The sequence below is a fragment of the Strongylocentrotus purpuratus genome, unplaced genomic scaffold (genome assembly GCF_000002235.5).
Source record: "Strongylocentrotus purpuratus isolate Spur 01 unplaced genomic scaffold, Spur_5.0 spur5_scaffold_7, whole genome shotgun sequence".
In the NCBI taxonomy this organism is placed as follows: Eukaryota; Metazoa; Echinodermata; class Echinoidea; order Camarodonta; family Strongylocentrotidae; genus Strongylocentrotus; species Strongylocentrotus purpuratus.
In genome coordinates, this window is record NW_022145613.1 from 1,354,847 (window position 1) to 1,382,059 (window position 27,213).

The following is a 27,213-nucleotide window of genomic DNA, read 5'->3' on the forward strand; positions in this document are numbered from 1 at the left end:
AAATATAAAAACATGATATGTTAGTATTTTACACACTGATGCTTCCTTGAGATCAAATTTGCCTCCTTTAAAGGCATTTCTGAAATTCCTCCCTTACAATGAAATTGTGAATCAGTCTTTGTCTCGATGCTAAACACAATATTTCAGAAGTGTATCTATAGGGACTTTTTTTGATGAACTAGAAATATTGTATGATTCTACTGAATTACCATAGAAAACTTGTCTACAAGTTAGACCCTATTTTGACACCAAAACAAAATGCAATGGAGACTGGAGTCCCTAGCTTTATCAGTCATTTGTTGTGTCTACCTGTATGTCTTCTTCCAAGAGGGATATATGAAGTTGTTCACTTCTTGAAAAAACAACATATATATTATTGATACAAAATTTAGGATTTTTACCACCGTCTTTAGTTTCCTCCATTTGTTCATATAAAGTCTATAATGGAGGTATGTGAGTGTGTGTGTGTGTGGGGGGGGGGGGGGGGGGGTTGATGATGACTTTTGGTGTATATAGAAGAAAATAAAAGCTGGTTCAACAACAAATTTATGACATTTCAACTTATATTTGATGAGAATATTTAAAATGTAAAAACACAGCATTTCAAGTAGGATGGTTGGTACACACGAATACATGTACATGATTACAGTATCAAACATCATAAAAAGCATACGACCATGCCAGTCACATAGCTCAAATCTCTTGATCATTATTAAAAGAAATATTTGTCACTATTATTGAGGAAAGAATCCTACCTGGGATTTAAAAACCAAGTGTGACTGATAAATATGCATTCACTTTGCACATGTGCATGTGAATGTAGCTTCCTAGGGAGAGGAGATGGTGCACATATTGTGTTCAGACTTGAACTCAAAGTGAACAACATTAAATTCGGATCCAAGCCCGGCACTCATGCCCTTTGGCAAGTTGTTAATCTATACTTACCACTCTCCACCCAGCTATTAAATAGGTACCCGGTAGGATGCGAACGTTAAAGTGACTCGGTAACATTGTTGAAGGTTGATGAAAAAAAATGTGTAATTTTCGCATGAAATGTTACTTATTATATTTCTTCTACTGTACTAACCCTTTAACATGCAAACAATCCTGAAAATAATCTCAAACCACAAAGATATTTATGGTTTTCTTTGAAGGCGTCACTGTGCGACACCCTCTAACAGTAAATTCTCCCAACCATTTTTCCATGAAAATAAGATATAAGACGGGCTTTAAAAAATCTTAACACTTAAATGTCTGGAATGGTATATAGAGCCGATTCATTGCTTTGTGAAGATTTACATTCACCTAAAATGTAATTAAATTGTAATAATATAGTTGGAAGAATTAAGGAATTGATCAGGTCAGTTTTCCCCAATTTGTATCATTAATATGGTCTGTTTTCACTCAAACTTGTACATCCAGCATTAAAGTCACTACCTTATTTGGAATGTGGATACTATTAATAATAATGATGATAACAATAGCAATTAAAAAAACATCTGAGACAACAACAAAAAAATTATGAGCTTTAAACTGAGATGGGAATATATTTCAGCCCAACAAAAAGCTGGGGATGACATTTGACAATGCACAAGTTTGCACATGGAAATGCTTATTCAGTCTAACAAATAATGCAGGGTCTGATCTACAAAGGCTGTAGACTACCTTGTCGATAAGCCCCGTACTCCAGCCGTTCCGCATCCACTGTCAAGTTGGTTTAAGTTTGGCTCAGGTCACAATCACTTTTGATCAAGTATCAAAATAAAGTCTTTGCTTGCAGAGGTATAGCGTAATATAGAAGGCAGCCACAGACTATTATATTTCACAAAACTGCCGAGTTCCAAATAAGAGTATTCAAGACTCCAATGACAGTGTGACAGCACCAACGTTCAGAGTTTCCACATTGTTTTATGAAGTCACTGAAGATGAACTAATCCTCTCTAGTAAATTTGTTCAAATTTTCCTATCACAAAAGCAATGCACTATCGCCCTCTCCTTCCTCGACTTCTTCCTGAAAAGGCTCCTCTGTTGGAGGGCATATGACCCCTCCCTCCTCGGATAGCTTGGTGGGGGAATCCCCCAGGAGGGGGCGTGGGAGGACGTTGATGTTGTTGATCCATATTTCCAGAAGGAGGAACACCACTGTTCCCCATCCTAACACCTATAAAAAAGAAGAAAAAAAGTAAAATAAGGGAAAAAAGACTTGGCAAGAGGGGCCACTGATAATTGTCTGCTTGTGAATACAGAACAAAATCTTAGTGATACAGTAGGCTAGGCCTACATCCTGTTTTTCACATGAATCAAATAGGGAAACTTAATAAAAAAAATGGAGTGAAAATGAACTACAGACATTCGTGATTTCTTCTGTAAGAGAGGTAATATTGGTAATAGCAAAACAAAACAAAATTGGAGCATAAAAACAGAACCAGTAAACATACCTACAATTCTTATAAATCTTGTTGAACCTGTGCTCTGTGAACATATAAAGACACTCATGTATATGACTTACCATTACTTGGCTTATTAGGTGCCTGCTGGGCTAGTCCTTGATTATTTCCTGTAGGCGAGTTGCTTCTACCATCTTGCAAATTCTTAAGAAGAAAAAACAACAAAAAACAGTCAATCTGTTAATTCAAGAAATCATATGTCCAGCATTTACTTCTTGTTTTAAAGGAGAAGTAATCATTTTTTTTTGACAACCTATTTTTATTCTCACAAGAGTACCTGTTTTTGTGAATCAAATAAAAGTGATTGTGAACTGAGTCAACTACTGAAACAATGGTTGTATTTAATAGAGTCATAGAGCAGTCTAGAGCCCTTCCCCCTCCTCCAAGTCAGAGAATTCATTGTGTGTTATGATTGACACACAACCCTAAACTCTATCCCCTTCCTACTTCCATCCGCTATTCCATACCCCCTCCCAAAATCTTCTCTTATGGGAGGCCAAACCTCAATTTTGATTTATAACACACTCCCCCCTACAATTGCCAATTCTCCACTAGACATCCGTATAGCCCTCAAATGTTACATCTTGATGATGACTTTGTAGACTAAAAATTGTGACTCCAGATACAAAATATTATCCCTACTATACTGTAGAGAAAGGTATGTTTCAAAAGTTCTTTCCAAGCTACCCTTAATTGCAACTAAGTAGGCTACGTTTTTCACCTTAAAAAAGAAAAAAATCACAATGAAACATGAAGACTCACTATTTTAGATTGAGCAATGAATTCTGGATTCGGTTCACTCAGGTTGGGGGTCTCTGAGAATATCATACAGTACCTGTCACAAGAATAAGAGATAGCAGGGAGAAAATACGAAAATGAACAATCAAAGCTACTATACGTAAAACATGTATTAAAATTTACATTCTATTAATGATATTTGGATATGATGTTGACTATTGTAAGTGATTTATTTTGCTTTTAAATATTACATTTCTAAAAGTATATCTCACACTTGTTGATTTATAGCTTATTTTGTAAAATCTATATAAACAAATCTTTTATCTTCAATTTCTTTGAGTCCATAGAAATGTTTGCATAATGAAATTTGTAGAAATAAACTTGAATTGAATTGAATTTGTATAAATGCCAAAGGATATTATCATAATGCTTTTTGGTTATGCCTTTCTGAAATTGCTTAATTTTCATTTCTCAGAGATTTTGTTTTAACACGCCAGCAATAAGGTACTCACTCTCCAACTTTTTGAAGTTTTCCAGCCTGCCCACTATAGAGAGTCAAATGATTCCTGTACATTGAAGAATACCTGTTAAAATACAATGGATCATAATTATGTGTACAACATGATATATATTATGTCATTTTTAAAATATAGTTCCAGTTAATGGACAACATTCTACTTTATTTCCATAAATTTTTACCTCTCTCCTATCTCTGTTTACCCAAAAATTAAACTGACATAAAATAGGCATATCTTTGTATTTGTTCATGTAGTGAATAGGTCTTTTAATAAGTTCTGAAAAGATATCTGCCTTTTGATGAACCGCTGTTTAATGTCCACATTTATGGATAGTTCAGAAAGGCATCAGCAGAAGTTTAGCAACCCATCCTCAAGTGGACAGTGTTTATTCTGTGAAATTAAAATTCATCATCACAATTAAAATTGAGAATACTACTTCCGTTTGACTACTTACCCTTTAGTCAATCTGATAATATCACCACTCTGAACGATTTCTCCCAGCTCATCCCATAATGACATATTGATGCATCCTGTTTTATCAGCCACTTTACAAGACCTCACCTCGTGCCCATCTTTAGTCTTGGTTGGCTTATCTGAAATTGCAGAATTATATTTAGAAGTGTTTGATCAAAATTCTTTTTCGAATTGAATACCAATAAAATGTAACAGTTACTAAATGAGACAAACTGTAATATAAAAAAATACATATTAATAATTGATCTTTTATTAAACAAATCTATTCAAGTGAAATGTGAAATAATATTGTGCATTCACATCATTAAATCTATTTACACTGTCAACAAGATTGTAGCTTAGAAAATTACAGGGCAAATTCTAATCTGATTCATTGCTCATGATTAAAACTGTTTACGGAACATAAATACTAAAATCAATGAAAATATAACAAATTCCTGTTAATCAATTGGCTAACAACAGTGCCTGATATTTCTAAGGATCTGATTTGGAATGAAAATTTGAAGCAAAAGAATACACAAGCCCCCTTACCTATATCAAGGACGATGAATATGATTTGAAGATTTTTCATTCCTGGTCGCAATTCTTTGATTAAAGTCATTTTTTGTTCTCTTTCATTGGCCATTTCATCAGCTCTCTTAATCTGATAAGATGAAGGTAAGATGAAGCCAAGACCACCAACTGATACCCACTTGTTGAAGAAGAAAAAATATCACTCAGATACCCTGACGACTCTACCTAAAAGTCATTAAAAAAAAAAACATTATTCGAGATTACTATAAAATGAATTGAAATTTGAAAATAATATATTTAGGTTGTTGCTCTCTGATGAAGTCTTCTGTAGTATCAAACATGTTCAAACAAAGTGTATATGATTTGTTGATGTAGGAAACTGGATTTATACGTGTTTTTCTTATGCAAATGACTTGTATAATTTGCATAAAACTGCTGTATAAAAATACGGTGAATGAAATGTAGTTCCTCGATTTATAAGTTTGTTTTGGTATCTTGAGGAAGAATTGATATATTGTAAGTCTATGTAAAAAAGGAATAAGATTGCTTATAATGTGTAATAACTAATTTTTACTTCATTCAAAAGGTGTTTGTACAAAAATAGCAAAAAGAGGAAGGATATTTTGTTTATATAATTGTGATAGGTCTTTGTATTTTGGCGTGGGAATCTGCCTGACATAGCAGATACGTGGGTACACATTGCATCTTGTCATGGGCGAAGGAGGTTATGCGTGTGTCGGGCTGTCTGTTTAACGTGCAACGCCCTTGTTTCTTTTTACACCTTTGAAAGAAGTAAGTTGTTTTCCTTAAATGTCATTTTGATAGTAAAGATTGTAAGCTTTGATACGTGTCTATGAAATGTTTTTATGTCCTTCAGGAGAGGAAAATAAGGATTATTTTGGAAGGAGAATGTATTTGATCTTGTACTTGACAACTTCCGTTAGTCAGAATAGCGTGTCTTCATAGGGATATGGTATCTAGTTAATCAAATTATATTGATCATTTAAATAAATGTTATTACATTTATTCTATATGATGTTTAGATAAATTGTCATTTAAATGGTTAGTGGTTAACGCCTACCTGTATTTAGTGCGTGAATTATTGATTGTAATGATTTCGCCGTTGAGGGCAAATGATGTTAATATTGTGATAAAGATGGCGGCACCCATGGAATCTTTGTATGATAATTTAATTGATGAGTTACTTTATGTAATATGTTATTAGTATACTATAAGGATGTTTTAATGATTTGTTATAGATGACATGCTAGCGAGGTTTGCTGGAAGCTGTAATATTGTGGTCTGGGACTGTGTTGTCTTTTGGGAGCCGGGAGCTGCTCCGGCTTGTATCTTCAGAGACCTTGGGTAGGAATTATAATACGTTATGATTTAATACATACATTGTTTAATTGGTGTAATGTTGTTTATTAATGCATTTTGAATATGTTCTTTCATATAATATGTGTTAATTAAAGACAATGATATTGTCTTAATTATTATATTGTCATTGATGCATGATGCCACAGTTAAAACCAACAGTGTGATAATTTACTGTCTGTTTACCTTGCCCACATTGTTGTATACTATCAGATATATGTTGATAAGAATCTATACTTGTCTTGTATTTATGTTTGGCACATCTGATTGATTTGCAGGGTTTTCTTCATGCTGATGTACATGTGTTACTGATGATCAACAAATAAATGGGCTCATCACCCAACCTACAATCAAGCTGCATATGGTTGAGTTCTTTGTGCCTACCTCCGTATTACGACATTCATAACGTGAATTTTTCATTCTAAAATCAATTTCAAATATTGTTTGTAATTGTATCAGAGAATGACATGTCAAAATCTCTGTGGTGTGACGTAATATTACATATTGACATTGCCATTAAACTTAAGTTGAGCTTAACACAAAGAACTTTGCGCATATTGTTTGTAATTGAGTGCGGTACAGCGAGTTTACACGCTTTCATTGGCCGATCCGCTCGAGTGGCTTCAAAAAAAATTTAAGTGAGAGAGGGCCTACTTAACTTAAGCGCAAAGCAAATGGGAGATTGAACTCACGGAGCAAGATTGGAGACTAAATGAAAGAAGATAGTCAAGTAACCAGTAACAACAAAGAGAAAGAAGATATTCTGAGCAAATATTTTGCAACAACATTCACAAATGAGGACAAAGAACATATTCCCACTCTAGACAGCAGATACCAAGGAGAACTAGTAGAGACTGGCGAGGTCGGAGAGAGTCATCTGATTTTCTTCCCTGGGCCCCCGAGTCCTGACCACAATATTGTAATTAATTCTAAACAACCTCTACCCCCAACAAAGAACTTTGCCCATTGATCGGTGTACAGCGAGTTTACACGCTCCCATTGGCCGTTCCACTCGAGTCGCTTCGAGTTTAAGTGAGAGAGGGCCTACTTAACTTAAGCACGTAGAACTTTAGCTTACGTAAGTTGGAATGACTTCGGCAGGATTCTGAAAGAATGATTCCTGAAATAAACATATATTTTTTAAGTAATAGATTTTACCCTCATGATCACGAGTACCACTCCAGCAAAGCATAGAGAGTCAATGCTAATGCGTATTGACCTCTAGCACTGCACTACCATACGTGTTAATAGGCAGCATTTGAATACATGAATAGTCAAGACAATACACTCACAACAGACAAATGCACACAATCATGCCGACGCGTGATGCGGCTGATCGGCAAGTTTGACAGTAGACTCACAATTTGAATCTGTATTGTAATTATTCTTTCTAGATCTATTATATTCTAATATCGGAAAGTTGGAAAAAAATTGTATTTTATTGCTATTTAGGTGTCATCAATTGTCACTAAAGTACAGATTTTTAGGGAAATCAGTCAACAGTCAACAGTGGTGTTTGACTTTGAAATGTTGAGAATCAATAGCACAGCTTTTATTAATACCCAGCCAGGATAGTAATGCACCTATGTGTGCACGAGTACCAAATTCCATTGCGTTGCGCCAGCTACAGCGATCAGCGAGTTTATGACCTCTTCAGTCAGGCCGCAGCGCGGCTCGCCGCCCTGGTAGAGAAAGCACGCGAACGCCATTTGAACTGCACAAAACATAACACTACGACAAATCAAGTATATGGGCCACGTGTAAAGTATTCATTGTTTTACTTTTGGTTTTAAACATTGAAAATGAGTCTAAATACAAACAAGCTCCGAAAATTTACATGAAAATCGCCAGAATATCTCGCAAAAAGTATTGTTAACAAAAATATAACTTACAACAGCAAGTAATATGTGTTAGATTTGTGACTCCCGATCCCGTATCTGTTTCTCAGAATGAAGCGTATGGAACGCTACTTTCGAAAATCTCCAACGACCTCCCTTCTTTAAAACTTATAGTCTCGTTTTGCGTTTCTTTTTCGATATCATTACTGGAATGGTAGTAATAACTATGGCATTTTCAAACATTTTTTAATTGAACAATGTCTGCAGGCACGGATCCGACGGGAGGTGGGAGGGGGGGGGGGGCGACGAGCCTGGCAAAAAACAGGTTAGAAAAACGTTAATTTTTACCTTTTTTAGACACAAATTGAACCCCCCCCCCCCTCTAGCAAAAAGAAGGAAAAAAAAAAAAGAAGGAGAGTCCACCCCCCTTTCGAGACAACAAATAGTGCTCCCCCCTCACTGAGCGAAATAAAATATCGGTCGGCGCAATTTTCACATTTCCGAGGACAAACAAATAAGTACTTCGATCTTCCTCCCCCTCGATCCCCATATGAGCGAAATGCAGATGAGGGGCCCTCCGTTTTGCAAGCTCTGAAATGAAGGCTTCTAGAAAAGCATATTTTTTTTTGCCTGACTGTTAATTTGTGAATTTTACAAAAGAAATTGAGAAAAAATCCCGGAAAATCAACATTTCGGCAACATTTGTAAATCCCTGGTATCACGTTTGAATTTTATTTAGGGGAAAACTACCCCCCCCCCCCACCATGAGTACGCCAGTGTTCAGGGGCTCATGTCTTAATTTGTGAATTTTACAAAAGAAATTGAGAAAAAATTCCGGAAAATCAACATTTCGGCAACATTTGTAAATCCCTGGTATCACGTTTGAATTTTATTTAGGGGAAAACTACCCCCCCCCCCCCACCATGAGTACGCCAGTGTTCAGGGGCTCATGTCTTCTCACGCCTATAATAAAAAACACACACGCTTTCCCATTATCTCACAATATTTCCACGATATGCGCGTATCGCTATAATTAAAACCTCCATTGATAAATATAGGGGAATGCGGAATGTTTAGGAAATTTAATTCCTATGTACTTTCCTTTTCTTTGAATGGAACATAATTTTTTATGTGATTCAATACATGTTCTAATATTTTTTTTTTTTTTTTTTTTGCGGGGGGGGGGGGGGGGCGAAAATGAATTTTGGCCCCTACTTTTTTTGGCGCCTATGCCATGGGGCGTATCCTTATCTTTACAGGACGTATGGGTCACCGTGGGATTATAACGCTGAGTTATAACTGTTTTTCATTTCTAGGTACGCCGTATAGCGATTAGACGCCGTAGCCATGCCGTAGAGCGGTTCCACTGGCGACCGTACCTCGATCGGGCGTACGTTGGCCTTGCGTGTTATACTCCAAAGGTGAAGCGGTAGCATCAGTCAGGCCGCGCGGTCGCCGTGTGGTCTCCCTCCGATCACCTTGCGGGCACTTTGCGGCTACCTTGCGTCTGCCTTCGTATTTGTCAAAAAGCTACGGCCGCCACAGGGACGCCCTAAGGCGACCGTGCGTCATCACTTTAAAGTCCGTATGGCAGCCGCAGATGTTCTGTCTCCACAAATTCAAAATACGCATTGCGGCTACCCTAACATAAGTGACCGCTATCATAATGTGACCGTGGGAATGCTAGCTGCGGCGGTTCTAAAATTGCTTTTGGCCGTTAATATTTTAGACCGCACGACCGCCGCGGCAAATGTGACATATAGGCATTATACTCCATACACCTTTCTCAGACTGCATGGAAGATAAAATATTGTTGTCGAGATACTGTCTTCATCTTCAATCGAAAGTAAATGTGGTTTCAGCAGTGTTTATATAGATAAGTGATGTATTGAAGCCAGGCGCGTACGCAAGGGTTAAACTCCCCTTGAGTTTTTTTTTATGTGTATGTTTTGGGTATATTTTTCTTGGGAACCCCCCCCCCTTTTGAGTTTTTTTATTTATTTATTTAAAAAAAAAAAAAAACGGTTGACCTAAATAAGGTGACCTTAACCCCCCCCCCCAACGGAAGAAAATGTCAATTTTTCAAATTTCGAGACCCCCCCCCCGCCCAAAAAAAGTGTCCTCTTACCCCCCCCCCCCCCCCCCGCCCGCTTATTCAGCGGCTGGCTGAGTCGTTAAGAATTTTTTTGGCCCGATTTTACCCCCCCCCCCCTTAAAAAAAAAAACCTGCGTACGCCACTGATTGAATCTATAACAACCAACATAAAGTAGGCTACTTAGTTGGTGAAAATTTCCCTTACTATTGTCGGAAAGTAGTTATCAAAGTATTTCTGCTAATCACCACCTGTTTTCGTCACAGAGACATTTCCGTCCACTAGTTCGATTTATAGTTTGATCAAGGGTTGAATTCCAACAGTTTCTGTCGCCTTCAGACAACCTTTTGTGACAATTTTTGTTTGAAAAAAATTAATACTCCTCACTGGATTTGGAATAGGGTCGAGTTGTGGGGATCATCTCGTGAGGAGGGGTTGATAATCATAATACAATGTATATTGTCTTACTATCATGTGTATTTTGTCCCTTTTTAATTTGAAAAGAAAAGGGGAAAAGATTGTATAAAGTATTACGAATAATATAATTTATTTTCATCCCTGTATTATATTTCAGGTGTGACATGCAGTGACATTCCTGATGGAATCCTGGTTATTGTTACACTCATTTATCTATGCTGCACTATAACTTTGAAATTTGTTATCCAACGCATACAAAAATTGAGAATGATCCTAATGACCCTATACATTTGGATTGAAATCAATAAAAGTTTGAATTTGAATTAAAAAAAAAAGAAGAAAAAAAAAGAAGTATCAATCAGATATGATTATTGACGTCTGGGACCGCGACTGCGACCTTTATCGTCACCATCCTAACTACTCGACGCGACTCAGTTTCGAGCCGGAGCCGTCTGAGCCAGTTTGTAGGCATATATAGAGAGCTGACCAAGTGAACGTGACACTAGTCTTATGCTACGTTTACACTATGTTCCCGGCGGCCACGGCAACCACGTTTCAGGCCACCGTGGACGAAACGGGATGAACGTGAGACAACGTGGGGGACCGTATGGGCAAACGTGACAAGCCGTGATTGCCGTGGATGCCGGGCCATATTTTTAAACTGTCAAAAAAATTGCCACGGCAGTCACGGTAGGAATGAGAAACCTAGTAGGCCGTAGGTAAACGGGGTGAGCGCAACAAAACGTGACAGAACGTAACAGGCCGTAACAAAACTTTGAGGTGGTCCGTAGTGGGACGGTTTAAGCGCCCGGCACGTTACGGCGCGTTGCGTTCTACTACGGTCTGACACAACACGAGGTCTCAGGATACCATGATTGCTATTGCTTGGGAGACCTTCTTTTTATACCGCCGGCACAAACGTGCTCCAAAGCTGCCCTGCCTCCACGTTTCATCCGTACAAAGCCTTGACAGAACGTGAAAAACGTGTCAGACCTTGATCAGAACGTGAGAAACGTGAGGGACCCCAACAGAACGTGACGGACCGGGAGGGAACGTACGTACTGGCGTCCGTGTTAGACCGCGGGCCGAACCGTAGTGCGCCTTGCAGCCTCCGGGACAGCAGCCCCTTTCCCTTTCACGGCCCGTCACGGAAACCGTGATAGACCGTGAGGAAACTTGGCAAGACGTAACTAAACTTGAATACAGAAAAGAAAATGGCCAAAATACCACGGCGCACTACGTTTCGGTCAAACGGGGCTGCCGTGGCCGCCGGGAACATAGTGTAAACGTAGCATTATTATGACCATGACAGACAAGGAAAGCGGACAAAATATACAGTTCCTCAGATAGACAAAGGAACTTCCCTTCACTGCTATTATGTAAAAAGGTGAATATGCATGTGACACCTGTTCTACACGTTTTTAAATAAAAGCAGTGAAGGGATGTTCCTTTGTCTACCTGAGGAACTGTTTATTTTGTCCGCTTTCTTTGTCAGTCATATTCATAGTGTCTAGACCAACCTACATGTACATCTCCTTCCATGTTATCCTTTTAGTTTTAAGCTTTTAATTGTTAGTTTTTGTTTTTGTTATTGTTGTTGTTCTTGCCGCTGTTCTTGTTGTTGGACACTTGATACATCCGAAAGTATAATTTCAAATAGGCAGTGAAAGAAAGGGCAGAGCCAAAGACAGATCTTCAAATGAAAACTAAAATAAGCTTTTAAACGTCATACACCATACAAGGATTCTACTCATAACAATTTAGGAATAAATTACGATATGTCGGCCCTAATTTGCCGACAAGTGTAAAATTGATTGGTAGATTTTCAAATTTGCTGATGAAGGTTACAAGCTTTCAAACAAGCAAATTGAAAAAAATAAACAAGTACAAACAAAAAGTATAACAGTTCAAGATTGGCCGTCAACGGTCTTTAAATTATAAATTTGTTGACAAAATTTATGAAAGGGGTGATTTTTGTCATAGCGAACAATGTTTTAAAAAATCATGAGTATGTGATTAAGATAATGTAATGTGAACATTGAGTCCATGACACGTCCAACCAGTGAAAACACGGAACGAACCATCCTTATAGCCCCACGTCTCTGGAACAAACTCCACTAGTTCTTAAGAAACAGTATATACTAGATTTCTTCAAAAAAACAACTGAAAACTTACTTGTACAACTCCACTTAAATTGTTGATAGTCTAAGAGACAGCGCCTTGTATCCTTTGGAAAAGGCGCTATATAAATCAAATTATTATTATTATTATAATGACGTCGACTTGACACCCACACACAGTATTCTCACTCACAGATCTTTAAGAAATATGCGGAGTGGATTTATCTGCAGAAGATAGTTTTCCTGTATTTATTGAGTGACATAGATCAGGATTTTTTTCTTCTCTTAATCGAGTTTTGCGAAAAGACGAAGTATCATCTCATCAAACGTCTCAATGAAAGAAAAAAAAAATCAACTCTCATCTTCCTATAAATTATATAATATATGAAATACGAAGAAACCAGACATTTTCCAATTATATTGTTAGGATTTTTTGTCTTTATTAATGGAATTTATTTATCAGAACTCCACTTCTTATTCGTATATAACATAGAAACAAAGCATTTTCCATAGTCCTAGTTTATACAAACTGAAACATAATTATAACAAACATTTTATCATTTGATAAACGAATTCATTGTTCATAATTTCACAATGTATATGACTAAAATATAGCACAATTACTTAACAGGGAAATCATTACCGCGCTTCGCAGTTATTTCATTCCCCCAAGCTAGAACAAGCAGTGCTTATTTATTTTTCAGAATAAACTGAATACTCTTAAATGTTTGATTCTCATATTATTTTCTCAACATAAAATCATTTAAATTATGAGTTTTTCCTTTATTAAAACACACAATCTACCTCTAAGGCCTCTCTCTCCCTTACCACTTCTCAAAATCCTTGAACCTAACCCGCTTTCCCTTCTCCTCACTTCTACTTGTGTGGATAGAAAATGCATTTTGGGACAGGTTTTTTTTACCATATCGAAATGACATACGTTGTTGCCTTCGTTCCACTTCACCTCGCTCTCTCTAAAAATTTGAAGTTTTTCCCATTTTCTCATATGCAGGGGAAATTTATTTGTTATAAATGCCAAATTAATTTCCTCCAATTCATCTTAATCTTTGGAAACTGCGTTTAATTTCCTCCACAGTTATAGATGAAGTACATTCTCTTCCCATGCAAATCAAATACATCACGAGAATTACATTTTGTTTTATTGCTCCTTTCCTTGATCAATTATTGTTATTCCAAAAATATCTCTTGTTATATCATTCGCAATGACCAATAAGATTTAAATTTATGGATCGATTATATCACACAGCAGATGTAGTGTAGTGTTATGTGGAACAACGTTTCATAAAACTTGTTATCAATAATAAGTTACAATAGTTCTTACAATCTACTTAAATCGTTGCATTTGATAGATGAAATCAAATTTATCATAGAATTTTAGCATTCGTTGTTGATATCAAGCTTTATGAAACAAGGCTTGTGTTAGAACACAAATATTAACCTGGAAAAGTACAAAAATATATGATGCACTGTATATAAGAAAATGAATACAAGTTTCGCTCGCAGAAAACAGGCTTCGGTAAAAACTTGTCTATTGAAAAGGAAGAAATGCCATGCTTGGTCTTTAACAGGGAGTTTGTTATGAGTAGATTGCATGAACTGTGACTTTATCATACCAAAGCCATTCTAAGTCATAATGTAGATTTCACAAACTAAGACTTGAAGAGGTATAGTATCAGTCGGTACTTCAGTCTCTGGTTTCAGTCTCTTTATATTGGGAAGGACGGTAAGTTTCGGTCTTGTTTTGTTACTAACTTGATGATGGGAAGGAAGTTGTATTTTGGTCTTTTTATGTAACGAACTTGATGATGGGAAAAAATTTAAACTTGAATAATCTTGGCAGGGAAGAAAAGATGGTTTCGGCATTTACTGAAAGTTTATTATATGTATGTGTTAAGATCTGGATGCTGGTACGACAGATACCTGGATGTAAGCAAAACTGTGGATTGTTCTAAGTATTCATCAGTTCTGAAATTATTTTCATAAGTAGAGGTAGCATCTTTTGGAGTAACCTTATTTCATGATTCATCGCTGATTATGTAAGTACTTTGATTATTTGTCTGCCTTCTTTCTTTTTAGTAATAATTAATACCGTATAAAAATTCTCTTGTTCTGTCTTTAAAATTGGAAAGATTTGTTTATGTTCATTATGAGTTTTAAGGGCAATATGTTAAACAATTAATTTTTTACTTCTAATCTTAATTATTTGTTCCCTGTCAATTTGTGCAAATGTATAGGATTATTTTATATGATTTTGAAAAGTGCAGCGACATGTATGTAATCCATGTACCTGTCGCTCATAAAGGTGGAATATTTTAGTTTTACCACAATTTATGGAATTATTTTAAAAATTATTTAAAAATAACAGATCTAGATAATAGTATACATTCTCAGATTTTATTGAATAATAATTTGCCAATGTGTGTTTTGCGGGACTGCTAAAGCATGTGTATGCTACTATGCCCATTAACTAGGGGACCTACGCCCTCAAGTCATAAATGACAGTAATGAGGATTAATGCCCCACAAAAGGGCCCTAATATAGCACATCGACACGGTTTTGATCCTGGGGCCTCACAGTTACGAGGCCATTGTTTTGTCACTGAACCATGACTGTACGCAGCGGGGGCTAGGGTTGGGGGCAGTTTCCATAAATTAAAAAAAAAACAGGAAATGCAATAAATTTTCAATAATTTATTGCATTTTACCCCGGTCCCCAACATTAAAAAATCCTCTGGACGGCCATGCATTATAGCTCAAGGCATGGGCAGCCCCCGCTGCGTACAGTCATGGTTCAGTGACAAAGCAATGGCCTCGTAACTGTGAGGCCCCAGGATCAAAACCGTGTCGATGTGCTATATTAGTGCCCTTTTGTGAGGCATTAATCCTCATTACTGTCATTTATGACTTAAGGACGTAGGTCTCCTAGTTGATGAGCATAGTATCATACACATGCTTTAGCAGTCACGCAAAAAACACATTGGCAAATTATTATTCAATAAAATCTGAGAATGTATACTATTATCTAGATCTGTTATTTTTAAATAATTTTTAAAATAATTCCATAAATTGGGGTAAAAAAAAAATAATTCCACCTTTATGAGCGACAGTGTACGTATATCAGTCTGTGAATTATTTGTTTTACAAGGAATTTTCTTTCTAAACCGAAATGAATGATAAATGAATGAATGTGCATTAGCTAATTGTGTTAGAAATATGCACAAACTTGCTTAAAGAAGAAAATGAATGTATGACTCGGGAAGAAAGCTATTACGGAACGCCATAGATTATTTTGTAGATGTCACACATAATTATTATTCATAAAAACGTGTTATTTGGTATAGGAATAACAGTTCTCGGAAGAAATAAATATTCAAGACTTTTTTTGTTGGTAATTTATTAACAAAATATAAAATAAAACCAAAAATAGCTGGGGTAATACAATTTATACAATTTGTTCAAATATATTCAAGATTCGAGACGCCAGTATAATTTTTTTTGTTTGTTTTAAGATTTTAAAAAAAAAAATCAAAAAAAAAAAATCAATAAATAATATTAAAAAAATACATATATATCACATTTTAACTATATCCAATTGCGTTAGCTTGTACAGCCCAAACCGATAATGATATGGGTAAGAGCTATCAAGTAGTCCCAAAAACGAATAGCATCAAATAGCATCAAAAATATTTGTCATATCTTTTGCCTTCCAATTGATATTTAAAGTTTTTTTTTAAATCAATCAACTTTATTTTGAAATTCGTTTTTGTTTACAACTATTCCAAATCATTACGAGGAATGAACATGGAGAAGCTGTATCCATTACAGGTAGTGAAAGGGGGCGGGGTGTGGATGGGGGGCACATGTCCCGGGTAGAGGTTAAAGAACCACCCAAGTATGTACATGATAATGACTGTCGAACTGACAGCGATCATCCTTGCCTTAAGTTGGATAAAGGACTATTTTTCAGTATCTGTAGTAATATTATCAGATTCGATGTCAGCCCTGCAGACTTATTAAAAAAATGGACAGATCTAGTATAATTGTAGAAATATCGGATAAATTGACACAATCAAGCGCTTTTGGTATAGACAGTTTGAGTGGAAGCCCGCACATTGTAAACTACAGGGAAAAGTTAGAGCCGACAGTTTAGCTCAACAAGTGACACAAAAAGAACATATTAAACACTCTAAGAAAAAAGGGAGCAAAAAGGGTGCAAAATAAGAGTTTGCACCTTTTACATAAAAATGAACCCTATAAAGGAAAAGTGGTTCAAAAAAGGATGCAATATAAGATTTTGCACCCTTCCCACAAAAATGAACCCTATCGACCAAAAAAGGGTGCAAAATAAAAGTTTGCATATTGCATGCATATTCATGATTACTTTACACGTGTTCACATAAAAATACATTTATCATGATTTGTTAAGCAAATAATGACAATGCACATTAATTTTGTGATTTGTATTTTCCTTCAGCAATCATAACCAATAGATTATTTTGTCTGATCATGTTACAATTACATTCACGTTTTAGCAATAGATATATTGATTACTAACCAAGACGGGCTCGGATCCAGGATTTAGGGGAGGGGGCCCAATTTTTTTTTTTTTTTTAAAGGGTGCAGGATTTAACCGCTAAAGGTGCTGCCTGTGTTGCATTGGTTTGCACCCCTAAAGGTGCATACTTGCACCATGTAACTGTACCACGGAATAGATCTGAATTAACTAATCACGTGCGTCATTATTATCAGCAATTATTGAAAAATCATTGGGAAACAATAGATAAAGGGAGATTCCTAATTCAGATCCATTCTGATATATCGAAACTTATTAACTTATCTGGATTAAGGATTAGTACATCAAAATGAGGATGGGAAGATGCATATTAAACTTTTATAAATTCAGTATATTAATAAACATGAAAATAGCCTATGTGATTTTTGTTATAATTGAACATTATTTAATGGTCTGTAAGAAATATATACGAGAGAGGAAAAACTTGTTGCTGGCTAGTTATAACTAACTTTGCCAAGGTGATGTAAAGAGCAAATTGTATTTATTTATTGTTTATATTTTGTTTGTTAATTATTTACAGGCCTTAATGTCAATGTTTATTGTGTATTTACATCATTTCATGTTTTTTAGAGTCCCAATTAGTCCATGAATTTACCTCTTTTGATAAAAGTGAGTCATTTTGGAGAAAAAAATCTTTGTGAACAATTACAGCCGGATAAGAACCCACGGACTATTACTCGTATAGCCAACTTTCCCTAGACAACTTTTCTCTGAAAACTACCCTTAGGACAATTACACCCGGAGAGCTAATCCCGTACGAAAACTATCTCCTAATTCAATTCCAATTATGTCCATTTGTATGTATTTTCTATTCTTCAGTCATCTTTGTCCTCCTAGGATAGTTATCCGGGAGTATATTGTCCTGGTGGTTACTTGTCCTATTATAGAGGTAGTTGCTCGGGTGATAGTCCCTTTTTCGGTGGTGGGGGTAGGCAGTGATATTATCCTGAAACTGATGCCGACAGGTATGGATAGAATCAGCGTGCTGATAAGTAATTATGGGCGTTTCCGAAAACTCCAACAATAATTATTAAATGATCACTTTCCTACATTTTACGTCAAACAAAAATCTGATTTTAGTGAGTTTTCTTCATTAAATCACTGTCCCTTTTGGCCTCTCTGTCTTATTAATTTGTATTAGTATTGTACTTGCAAAACAGAAAGCAACTGATACTATCTTCATGATCTTACTTACTTACTTACTTGGGTATACTAGGGTATCTTGAAAATAGAAAGTTATCTACTGCACATATAGCTGTGACGATGAACTGATTTTGAATGGCAAAGTTATGCTACAACACTCAAGATATAAACAATAATGTATTTACTTGCATTTAAATTGCGTATTCCAATATACATGGCTCCAGTTTATGTTGGATAAGGAATAAAGAAATCTTTATAAATGTAAACAATTCGCAACGCAAGGGGGGGGGGGGGGGGGTGGTTAGAGCATTTTTTTTTGTCCCGAAAATTGGAAATTAGGCCTACCGATATTTCGCTTAGTGGGGGGGGGGGGGGGAGGTCTGTTTTTTTCTACCTTTTAGCACACACAATTTTTTTTAATTTTTTGTTATTAAAATATTTTTTGTTTACGAAAAGTAAGGGGGGAGGTTATCCTCCTATACCCACACATTTAACAAATAATTGAGAGGGGGGGGGGGTAACCCCACCCCCCCCCGTCTGCTTACGCGCCTTCTTGTTCCTATTCAACGCTACCAAGTGCCCCCTCCACTTTTTTATGCAATTTGTCCATTTAAACTACCGACGCGTGTCAAGTCAAAATAAAATAGTTTGATGAGAGATATTTCATAAAAAATTGAATTCACTAAATCCCTGAAGAGGTTCAGCTGATTAGTGATGTAACCTTAAACAAACAAAAGATCTTCACAATTATCCTAGGAAAAATTACCTGTTTTGGGTAAGCTTTCACTTGCTGTGCTGCAAGCTTCTTGTCGTAGCTGGAGCTGTTGCTGATGCAGCACGATGATATGGTAGAAGAAAACTCATGTAGTGACGAATATATACATGCATACATACTCACATACTAACATAGACTATAATAAAGGACAATATATTTTTTCTTCGACGTACCATACGATCCCATTCTAATACCTCGTCGTACTGCACATAGCCATTTATGCACAGAGTTTGGCCAACCCGATTCGAGTAGGTCACAGTATGGCGGCTACTGCTTTGTTGGGCAAGCACAAAACAAAAGAATATACGCCATGTTGTGGCCCAAGTTGGCCAAACTCTCCTAATCAATGGCACTGGTACTGCATTAACAGCAGCGTCATCTACGACATAGGTTTGAAGAAACTTGCTACACAGTGAAAGCGTTGAAACATGTAATTTTCCACTGATTGTGATTTTTTTTCCTTCTTTGTATTCACTATTTTATGGGTGCTTTTTTGCCCTCCAAAGGGACCTCTTTGATAAGTGTTCCTTACCTCTTTTTATAAATCGCCTCTTGTTAATTTATTTTATTACTGATGAATTCTGCTCTCATTATATAGATGAGATAATCGTTGATGAAACATAATGTCCCATACTATTTCAGCCAAACAATGGCAACCTACCGACATCAAGTGAGAGATACTTCATCCCGTAACAGTGGCAATGGTGACAGCGAACGGAGATACAAGGTAAGCAATGAAGGGATTTTAAAAATGTGAAGGATTGGAGAGCAGGAGGCTGAAATAATCCTACCAGCTACAAGCATTAAGAATAGCCTTCAGTCCTTCGACCCTCACTTTGGGCAAGCCGTCGAGGGTTGGATTTAGGGGGGGGGGGGGGCAGAGAAGAAATCATTTAATTCGGGAACATTTGGGCATCCCCTCTGCATCTCAGACTCGTTGAGTTATGGGGGTGAGTTCGGGTGGGTTCGCCAGCACTTTGAGGGAATCGGTTTCTGGGAGAAAAAAAAATTGGGTGTGTGTCTCTTATTGCCATTGAAAGGCTTTCGTACTGTGGAAAAAAAAGCTTGTCTAATATTTATTAATTCTGTTATATTTGGCAGGTGTCCGTGAGAGGTCCACACTCGAGTTTCCAGGTTGAGTTCACGCTCAATCCACTCAATCAATCCTCGGATCAACGAGGAATAAAGATAGAAATTATGTTGGATGTAAAGGTAAGATGACTAGAGAAAAGGGTATTTGAATGAGTGTAAACACTAGAAAATGATTTCATGCAATAATACTAGTCTAAAAATTTCCTGGAAATGACAGATAAAACGACTTGCTTGCTGAGCCAACAAAATGTTTACATTTAAAACAGCAAAAGGAACGAATTATACGAGGGGCAGAAATTTAAAGTTGATATTGTAGTACTGTCAATATATATAGCGTCATATCCAATCGTCACCATGTTAAATCTGAACATTGCCATAATCATATAAGGAATCATCTATCCATAGTCATGAATAATTGTTATCGAATCAATAAATATTATTTTGTGATTTTTTTTTACCGTGACAGACAATTGTTTTAGTCATTAGATTATTTGAGAGATCACGTGCCCATCCCTAAATAGTAATGGAAGCTTTGAAATATTCTAATGATATGCATCGACCTCGATGATAATGTCATGTCGTTATGATTTCATATGGGATCTTGTCCTAAAATATCCGCTCGCATAATTAAGGCACAAAATGTTACCCGTAAGCTTTGACCCCTCAAAGTTACTTAAGACCATTTAACTCATTGACAAAAAGGTTGTCAGTCTGAACGTAGGTGTCGGGTTTAGCCCCCGGCAAGCGAGGATTCAGGGGGAGGGGGGGGGGGGGGGGGGGCAGCGGGCCCTGACCTCCACCCCCCCCCCCCCCCGCAAAAAAAAGAGAGAGAGAAGGAAAAGGGAATGAGAAGAGAAAGGGAAAGAAAGAAGAGGAAGAAAAAAAAAAAAGGGGGAAAAGAAGGAGATCGGGAGGGGGGGGGGACCGAAATGGCCTTGGCTCCCAGCTGTTACCTACCCCCCTCCCCCGTTAACAAATAAGAGAGAAGGAAGGAAAGGGAAAAAACGAAAAAGAGGAGATAAAGGGAAGGAAAAAGGAGGAAGAAGAAAAGAAAAGAAGGGGGATATCAGTTGTAATTTTTCCACCAACAAGTTGCCCTTGCCTCCCCCCCCAAAGGGGAGGGGGGGGGGGAGAAGGGAAATGGAAAGAGGAGAGCTAAAAGACAACAAAAACAGGAAGAAGAAAAGAAAAGGGTGAAAAGAAGGGGGAACAGTTGCGATTAATCCCGCCCAAAACGTGTGGATCGGAGGGGGGGGGGGGGTCGAAAGGCCCTTGCCTTCCCCCATCAAACTTAAAACAGAGAGAAGGAAGGGAAGGGAAAGGAAAATAGGAGAGAAAGGGAAAGAAAAAAGGTAGGGGGATCAGTTGCGATTTTCCCCGCCAGCAAGGTGTAGATCGGGGGGGGGGGGGGGGAGCACTGGTGTACTGATGGGGTAGGTGGTTTTGGGGGAGACAGATGCCCCCAAATATAATTCAATTGTGGTTTATTTCTCATTCGATACCGGTGATTTACAAATGTTGCTGAAATGACATAATTTTCCGAAATTTTTCCTCAATCTTTAGTAAATTATACTTTTGTATGCGTTTGTTGGAAAAGAAAGAAAGAAAGAAAAAATAGTAACCTGTCTTTTTCACAAAATAATGAGGTATCAAAATTTGCTCATCTGACCGTGAATAAAATAATGCATAAAACCCCTGAGCTTCCGGGGGCTCTACCCCATGGATTTCACCTAGGGCCCTAAGGCGAGCACCTGGATGCTCATCTGACGGTAATCCAATGCTTAAAACCCCTGAGCTTCTGGGATCTCCGCCCCCTGGACCTCACGCCAATCAGTGTCCTGCCAGGGTCACAAATAAGGTATCAAAATATGTTCATCTGACCGTAATCAAATGCCTAAACCCCTGAGCTTCCGGGGCTCCGTCCCCTCGAACCCGCCAGGGGCCCTAAGGCGGGCCCCTTAATGCTCATCTGACCGTAATTAAATACCTAAACCCCCGAGCTTCTGGGGGCTCCGCCCCGTAGACCCCATGCCAATTAGTGACCTGCCAGTGTCACAAATAAGGTATACAAATATGCTCATCTGACGGTTATTTAATGTATAAAACCCCTGAGCTTCTGGGGGCTCCGCTCCTGGACCCCACACCAATTTTTGTCCCGTCATTGTCACAAATAACGTATTAACATATGCTTGGATTGAGTGGGTAATCTTTCTTTCTTTTCATTTCACATATTTTTCTTTATTCATCATTGTATTTTGTTTCCATCATGGCCATGTCTAAAGCTCAACTCTACCGCTGTCCAGGATCTGTGTATAATTATATAGCTTGTTCTTACAAGAAGAAGAGAAGTCACAAATTGTGCGCCTTCTCTGGGGACAGTTATCTGTGTAATGACAGATATCTGCTAACAAATACGCATAATCATTCCTACAAGTAAACTTAGCATTAAATTATTCAAACAGAAGTATATTAAGTGACAAATTAACATCAAATGAAAAGCAATGCACAAATGTCACATATGGATGCCTAATCACGAAATTGAATGCTCGAATACATACCACCGTCTGTCCGGCGCGAATTTGCTCTTTGCACGCTTTTCTAAATTGAACGCTCGTTTTGCACTTCTCCGTGACAAGAGTATGAAATCGCATGCTACTAAATCAAATTGAACGACGCAATTAGCTTTTTGAATGTTGATCTACATAGTCATTCAATTTCGCACGAACTTGAATGAACGTAACGTTAATTCGGATGCTAAGTTTACGAAGTTGGGCGGGAAAACCTATAATATATAGAACAATGGCTGGTTGGTATATTTCAACATTTGAAATACCTGTATACCTTCTCTATTACAGAGGACGTGTATTCTCCTTATCATAGAGGATATCAACGTGATGATTTCATATTTATATCAAATTTCATATTTATATTCTATATTGTAATAGGCAATTGAACACGAAATTAAGCCTGGTGTTGTTGCCATAGGCCATGAGATATATTTTAAAACCTAATGTTCATGATGAATCGCCCGATTTAAAAACATGTCTTAAATTCCGTGTTATTTTCATGCACACAAAATAGTTACGACTGTGTATACTGTTTTTTAATTAAAGTGGTACAGCAATACGATGACATTGTGATCTCCCCTCTCCTCTCCACTACTTGAAATGTATTAAATTAATTTAAACAAAATAGGGAAGAGAGAGATGGAGAGAGAGAGAGAGAGAGAGAGAGAGAGAGAGAAAGAGAGAGAGAGAGAGGGGGGAGATGGAGGGAGAGAGAGAGAGAGAGAGAGAGAGAGAGAGAGAGAGGGAGAGAGAACGAGAAGGTGCTAACAACGCTGAGTAGGGCCATCTCTCCATCTTCCTTTTATAAGTTTGTCTTTACGATTATTTTGTTTCATGTTTTTTTAAATGACGGAAAATAAATACAATACAATACAATACAGGGAACGAAGGGGGGGGGGGGGGGCTATGTGATCTTAACTTTTCACTGTTTTACCCGAATCTGGAACAAATGGATTTTGACATGAAGCGAGTGTGAATGGAGTATATATTATATCTGATGCAAAGCGCATGGTTCGCTCGTAGTATAAATCATTTATTTTCGGGGTTTTGTTGTTTTCTAGGACGCACTGTATAGTTCAAGAGTAAGTTTCATTGTTCAGCCAATAGTTAAATACATCAGAATGGCTTGAATGGCGTTTGTTTAAAAGGGTTCCATTCTAGAGCTGTAAGGGAAAAGCATGCATGGAAGGTTTGTGACACAGATGTCACCATGCTACAATTGGCACAAGAGATTTAGAGCCTAAAAGATTTATAATGATTTGATAAAATACAATAATGATGATGTATGGACACCAATGAAGATTCTTAGTGATCGATTTGACCGGAATCTCACAGGATTCGAACCTGTCCCATGACATCAACAAATTGTGTACATTTAATCACATGACAGAGAATAGAATATATTCTTCTTGTTATACTGTGGAGTTTTTTAAAATTTCAACTAACATTATTCTTTTTAAGCAGTTTAATAAACCTTTGTACATAATTTTGTTTTAAGGTATTTTCGGCAGCGATACTATGAAAATATTTTGATTAGACTGCACGATATTTGATTTTAGGCCTCTGTTATCGTCTTTAATCATAATGTCATGAATATTATTTAATATGGTAAATTGGTTCAATCCTCAGAGAGAATTCTTTACATGTATTCAAATTTGATTGTTACCATATTTCTCTTCCTTTCAACAGACTCCTCCTCCTCCTTTTCTCTCTCCCTCCCCTTTTAACCTCTGTCTCTGCAGGCTGGCAGTATTCCTGTTAAATCTTGTTAACATGATTGTCTATAACTATTATTACCAGCAAGCATGTCATTTCTTTATAATTGATAATAACGGGCAATGAGCTAATGGCTACAGCACCTAATTTATCCAGTAATTTACTTGGAATGCATTATTCTTGCAATGGCGAAATGGATCAAATTTGAGTGTGGGTATAACTGACTCTGAGTTGACAATATCTCCAATAATTTTATAAGCATGTAGGCATTTATACTGAGATGATAATCATCAATAGCACAGAGTATAGCTAAAGTATAGCTCATGTATGTATTTTCCCCGAATGGAAAATAGAGGGATGAAAGAAGGGAATTAAGAGGGAAACGCAACGTGAAAAGAATATATTTAAAAAAAATGATACCTAAATTGAATTCCTTCACCACTGTCATAATCTGAAAAAACCCCACACCCTTCCATTCTCAATAATTACCTATAGCTTGTTCTCAATCCACCAAGGAAGAACGATGCACCTGTCCCCCTCCCCTCCCTCAATTTGTGTCTGTCTGTCTGTCTCCGAATACTAGTGCCCCCTCGAAATAAAGGCATCGAGCGGTAGTACATCTGAAATACCCTTGTTAACCCGTGTTAATCATTTGCTGTGTTCTTTCATTGAATGACAACATTTCCTCTAAGATATTCAAAATTACTGAAATTATATACTTACTTTTTATCATGTTACAAGTGAAATGTCTTTATCAAAAATCCATGACAATCCAAATCCATAATAACAGTCAACTTAGATGTAGGTGTAGGTCTATTCATTTTCCCACGATGGATATAGATCTACAAAAAGTTGAAAGTATAGATTCTAGGTCTCTACTGTCTGCAGAATGTGGTAAAAATTAACGAATCACATTATCTCTCAACCTGCGACACTGCACTTCAAGAACACGAAATATTTCGTAACATGCAAAACAATTTTTTTTTCTCGATGAAGTAGAAAGACAGAAAGAATAAAAATTACACGGCCTTTGCGAATTGCGAATTGAAGTGAAATGAGCTAGCTTGCAACGTATTGCTATAGCTCGAGATAGCCGGTATTAATTTGCATACATGTCGATGTTGTAAGACGATGATTGGCCCAAAAGATGATTCGTCATAATCTGTTATGTCCAATCATAGAGATTTCTATGTCAAATGGGTGTATACCTGACGTCACATGTGGGGAACAACCTTTGGACCGGTTTGAACCAGTCCTTTATTTTTTCCCTTTTAATTTTTGTTATTGTTGTTCGATCTCGCTGTTGCTCCTGTTGCTGTTAGGCAGGAAACTGCATCTACAATCCAATTGTTTTTTTTTCCATATGGTCTACACCCAGCCCGTCTCATGTCCTGATGGTCTAATAATCATTAAATAATTAAAAATAATAACAATCATCAAATCATTATTATATCTTATGGATAGACAAAATGGGCATTAGACAAACTGGGAATTAGACAGACTAGAAATTAGACTTAATGAGCAATAGAACAAATTGTTAGTAGACTTATTGGAGATAAGATTAAATGGAAATTAGACCAAAAAGCTATTAGCCTAAATGGTCATTAGACCAAATGATAAGTAGACGAAATGGTTATTAGATCATGTGGATGGTATAGACCGGCTGTGTGTAGACCATATTGGAATAGACTAATTGGGTAGTACATGAGCTGTAGACCAAACGGAAATTCACCGTTTGTAGACGATGACAGAGAGCTGAACAAGTGATCGTACAACTAGATCAACTTTTTTTTTCAAATGAAGAAATAAAAACTTTCTATCCAACACCGCCTATCCAATCATTGAAGAGTTTAAAATACAAACCTCCACATCATTCATCGTCAGTTTCTACGATGATTTTCATTCTTTTTATTCTGATGAAATATTGACAAAATAAAGTAGAATATAATGTAGGTTAAGTTAGAGAAAATGAAGATTGCCTTATCCCCGATTTATAAAATAAGATTCGTCTGTAACACTCAGCGCACAATTTATTACTCTGATGCGAAGAAAAATTAAATTCGACTTGTAAAACCACGAAAATCGTATCTTGTTTGCTTATTATTTGCCTATTAAGATTGCTATAATAATTAAGATCAATACATTTCTGGTTTTAAATCGTGTAGGGCTTACTACGACTTTTTTGCCCGAAAAACTACTTCAGTATATCTTCAAAAATAGCAAGTTATTTGGTAATATATTGCCTAATAACCCGCTATTCTTCATCCTTACGAAGGTTGTGCATACTCAACCAAAACAGTTATCCAGTAGTAGTAGACGAAATGGTTATTAGATCACGTGGATAGTAGACCGGCTGTGTGTAGACCATATGGGAATGGATAACATGGGTAGTACATGAGCTGTAGACCAAACGGCAATTCACTGTTTGTAGACGAAGACAGAGAGCTGACCAAGTGATCGTACAACTAGATCAACTTGTTTTCAAATGAAGAAATATAAACTTAGGACTATCACTTCCTATCCAACCCGGCTATCCAATCATTGAAGAGTTTAAAATACAATCCTCCGTATCATTCATCGTCAGTTTCTACGATGATTATTTTTATTCTAATAAATAAAGACAAAATAAATTAGATTATAATATAATAGGTTAAGTAAGAGAAAATGAAAATTGCCTTATCCCCGATTTAGAAGCCATTTATAAAATAAGATTCGTTTGTAACACTCATCGCAGAAATTATTACTCTGTCTCTCTAAAATAAAACTTAAATTTGACTTGTAAATCGTATCTT

General features: G+C 36.9%; 1 protein-coding gene across 1 annotated transcript; it reads right to left on the bottom strand.

The window, feature by feature from the left end:
- Nucleotides 1-1,376: 1,376 nt before the first annotated feature.
- LOC100891179 (SOSS complex subunit B1-A-like) lies at nt 1,377-8,039 on the bottom strand. Its single transcript, XM_011677958.2, has 7 exons — nt 7,960-8,039; nt 4,709-4,915; nt 4,158-4,296; nt 3,698-3,769; nt 3,210-3,282; nt 2,510-2,591; nt 1,377-2,161 (listed from the first exon to the last, which is right to left on the bottom strand). The coding sequence occupies exons 2-7, from the start codon at nt 4,800-4,802 to the stop codon at nt 1,983-1,985; spliced, it is 639 nt and encodes a 212-aa protein (XP_011676260.1). The 5' UTR covers nt 4,803-4,915; nt 7,960-8,039; the 3' UTR covers nt 1,377-1,982.
- Between the last annotated feature and the right edge of the window lie 19,174 nt (nt 8,040-27,213).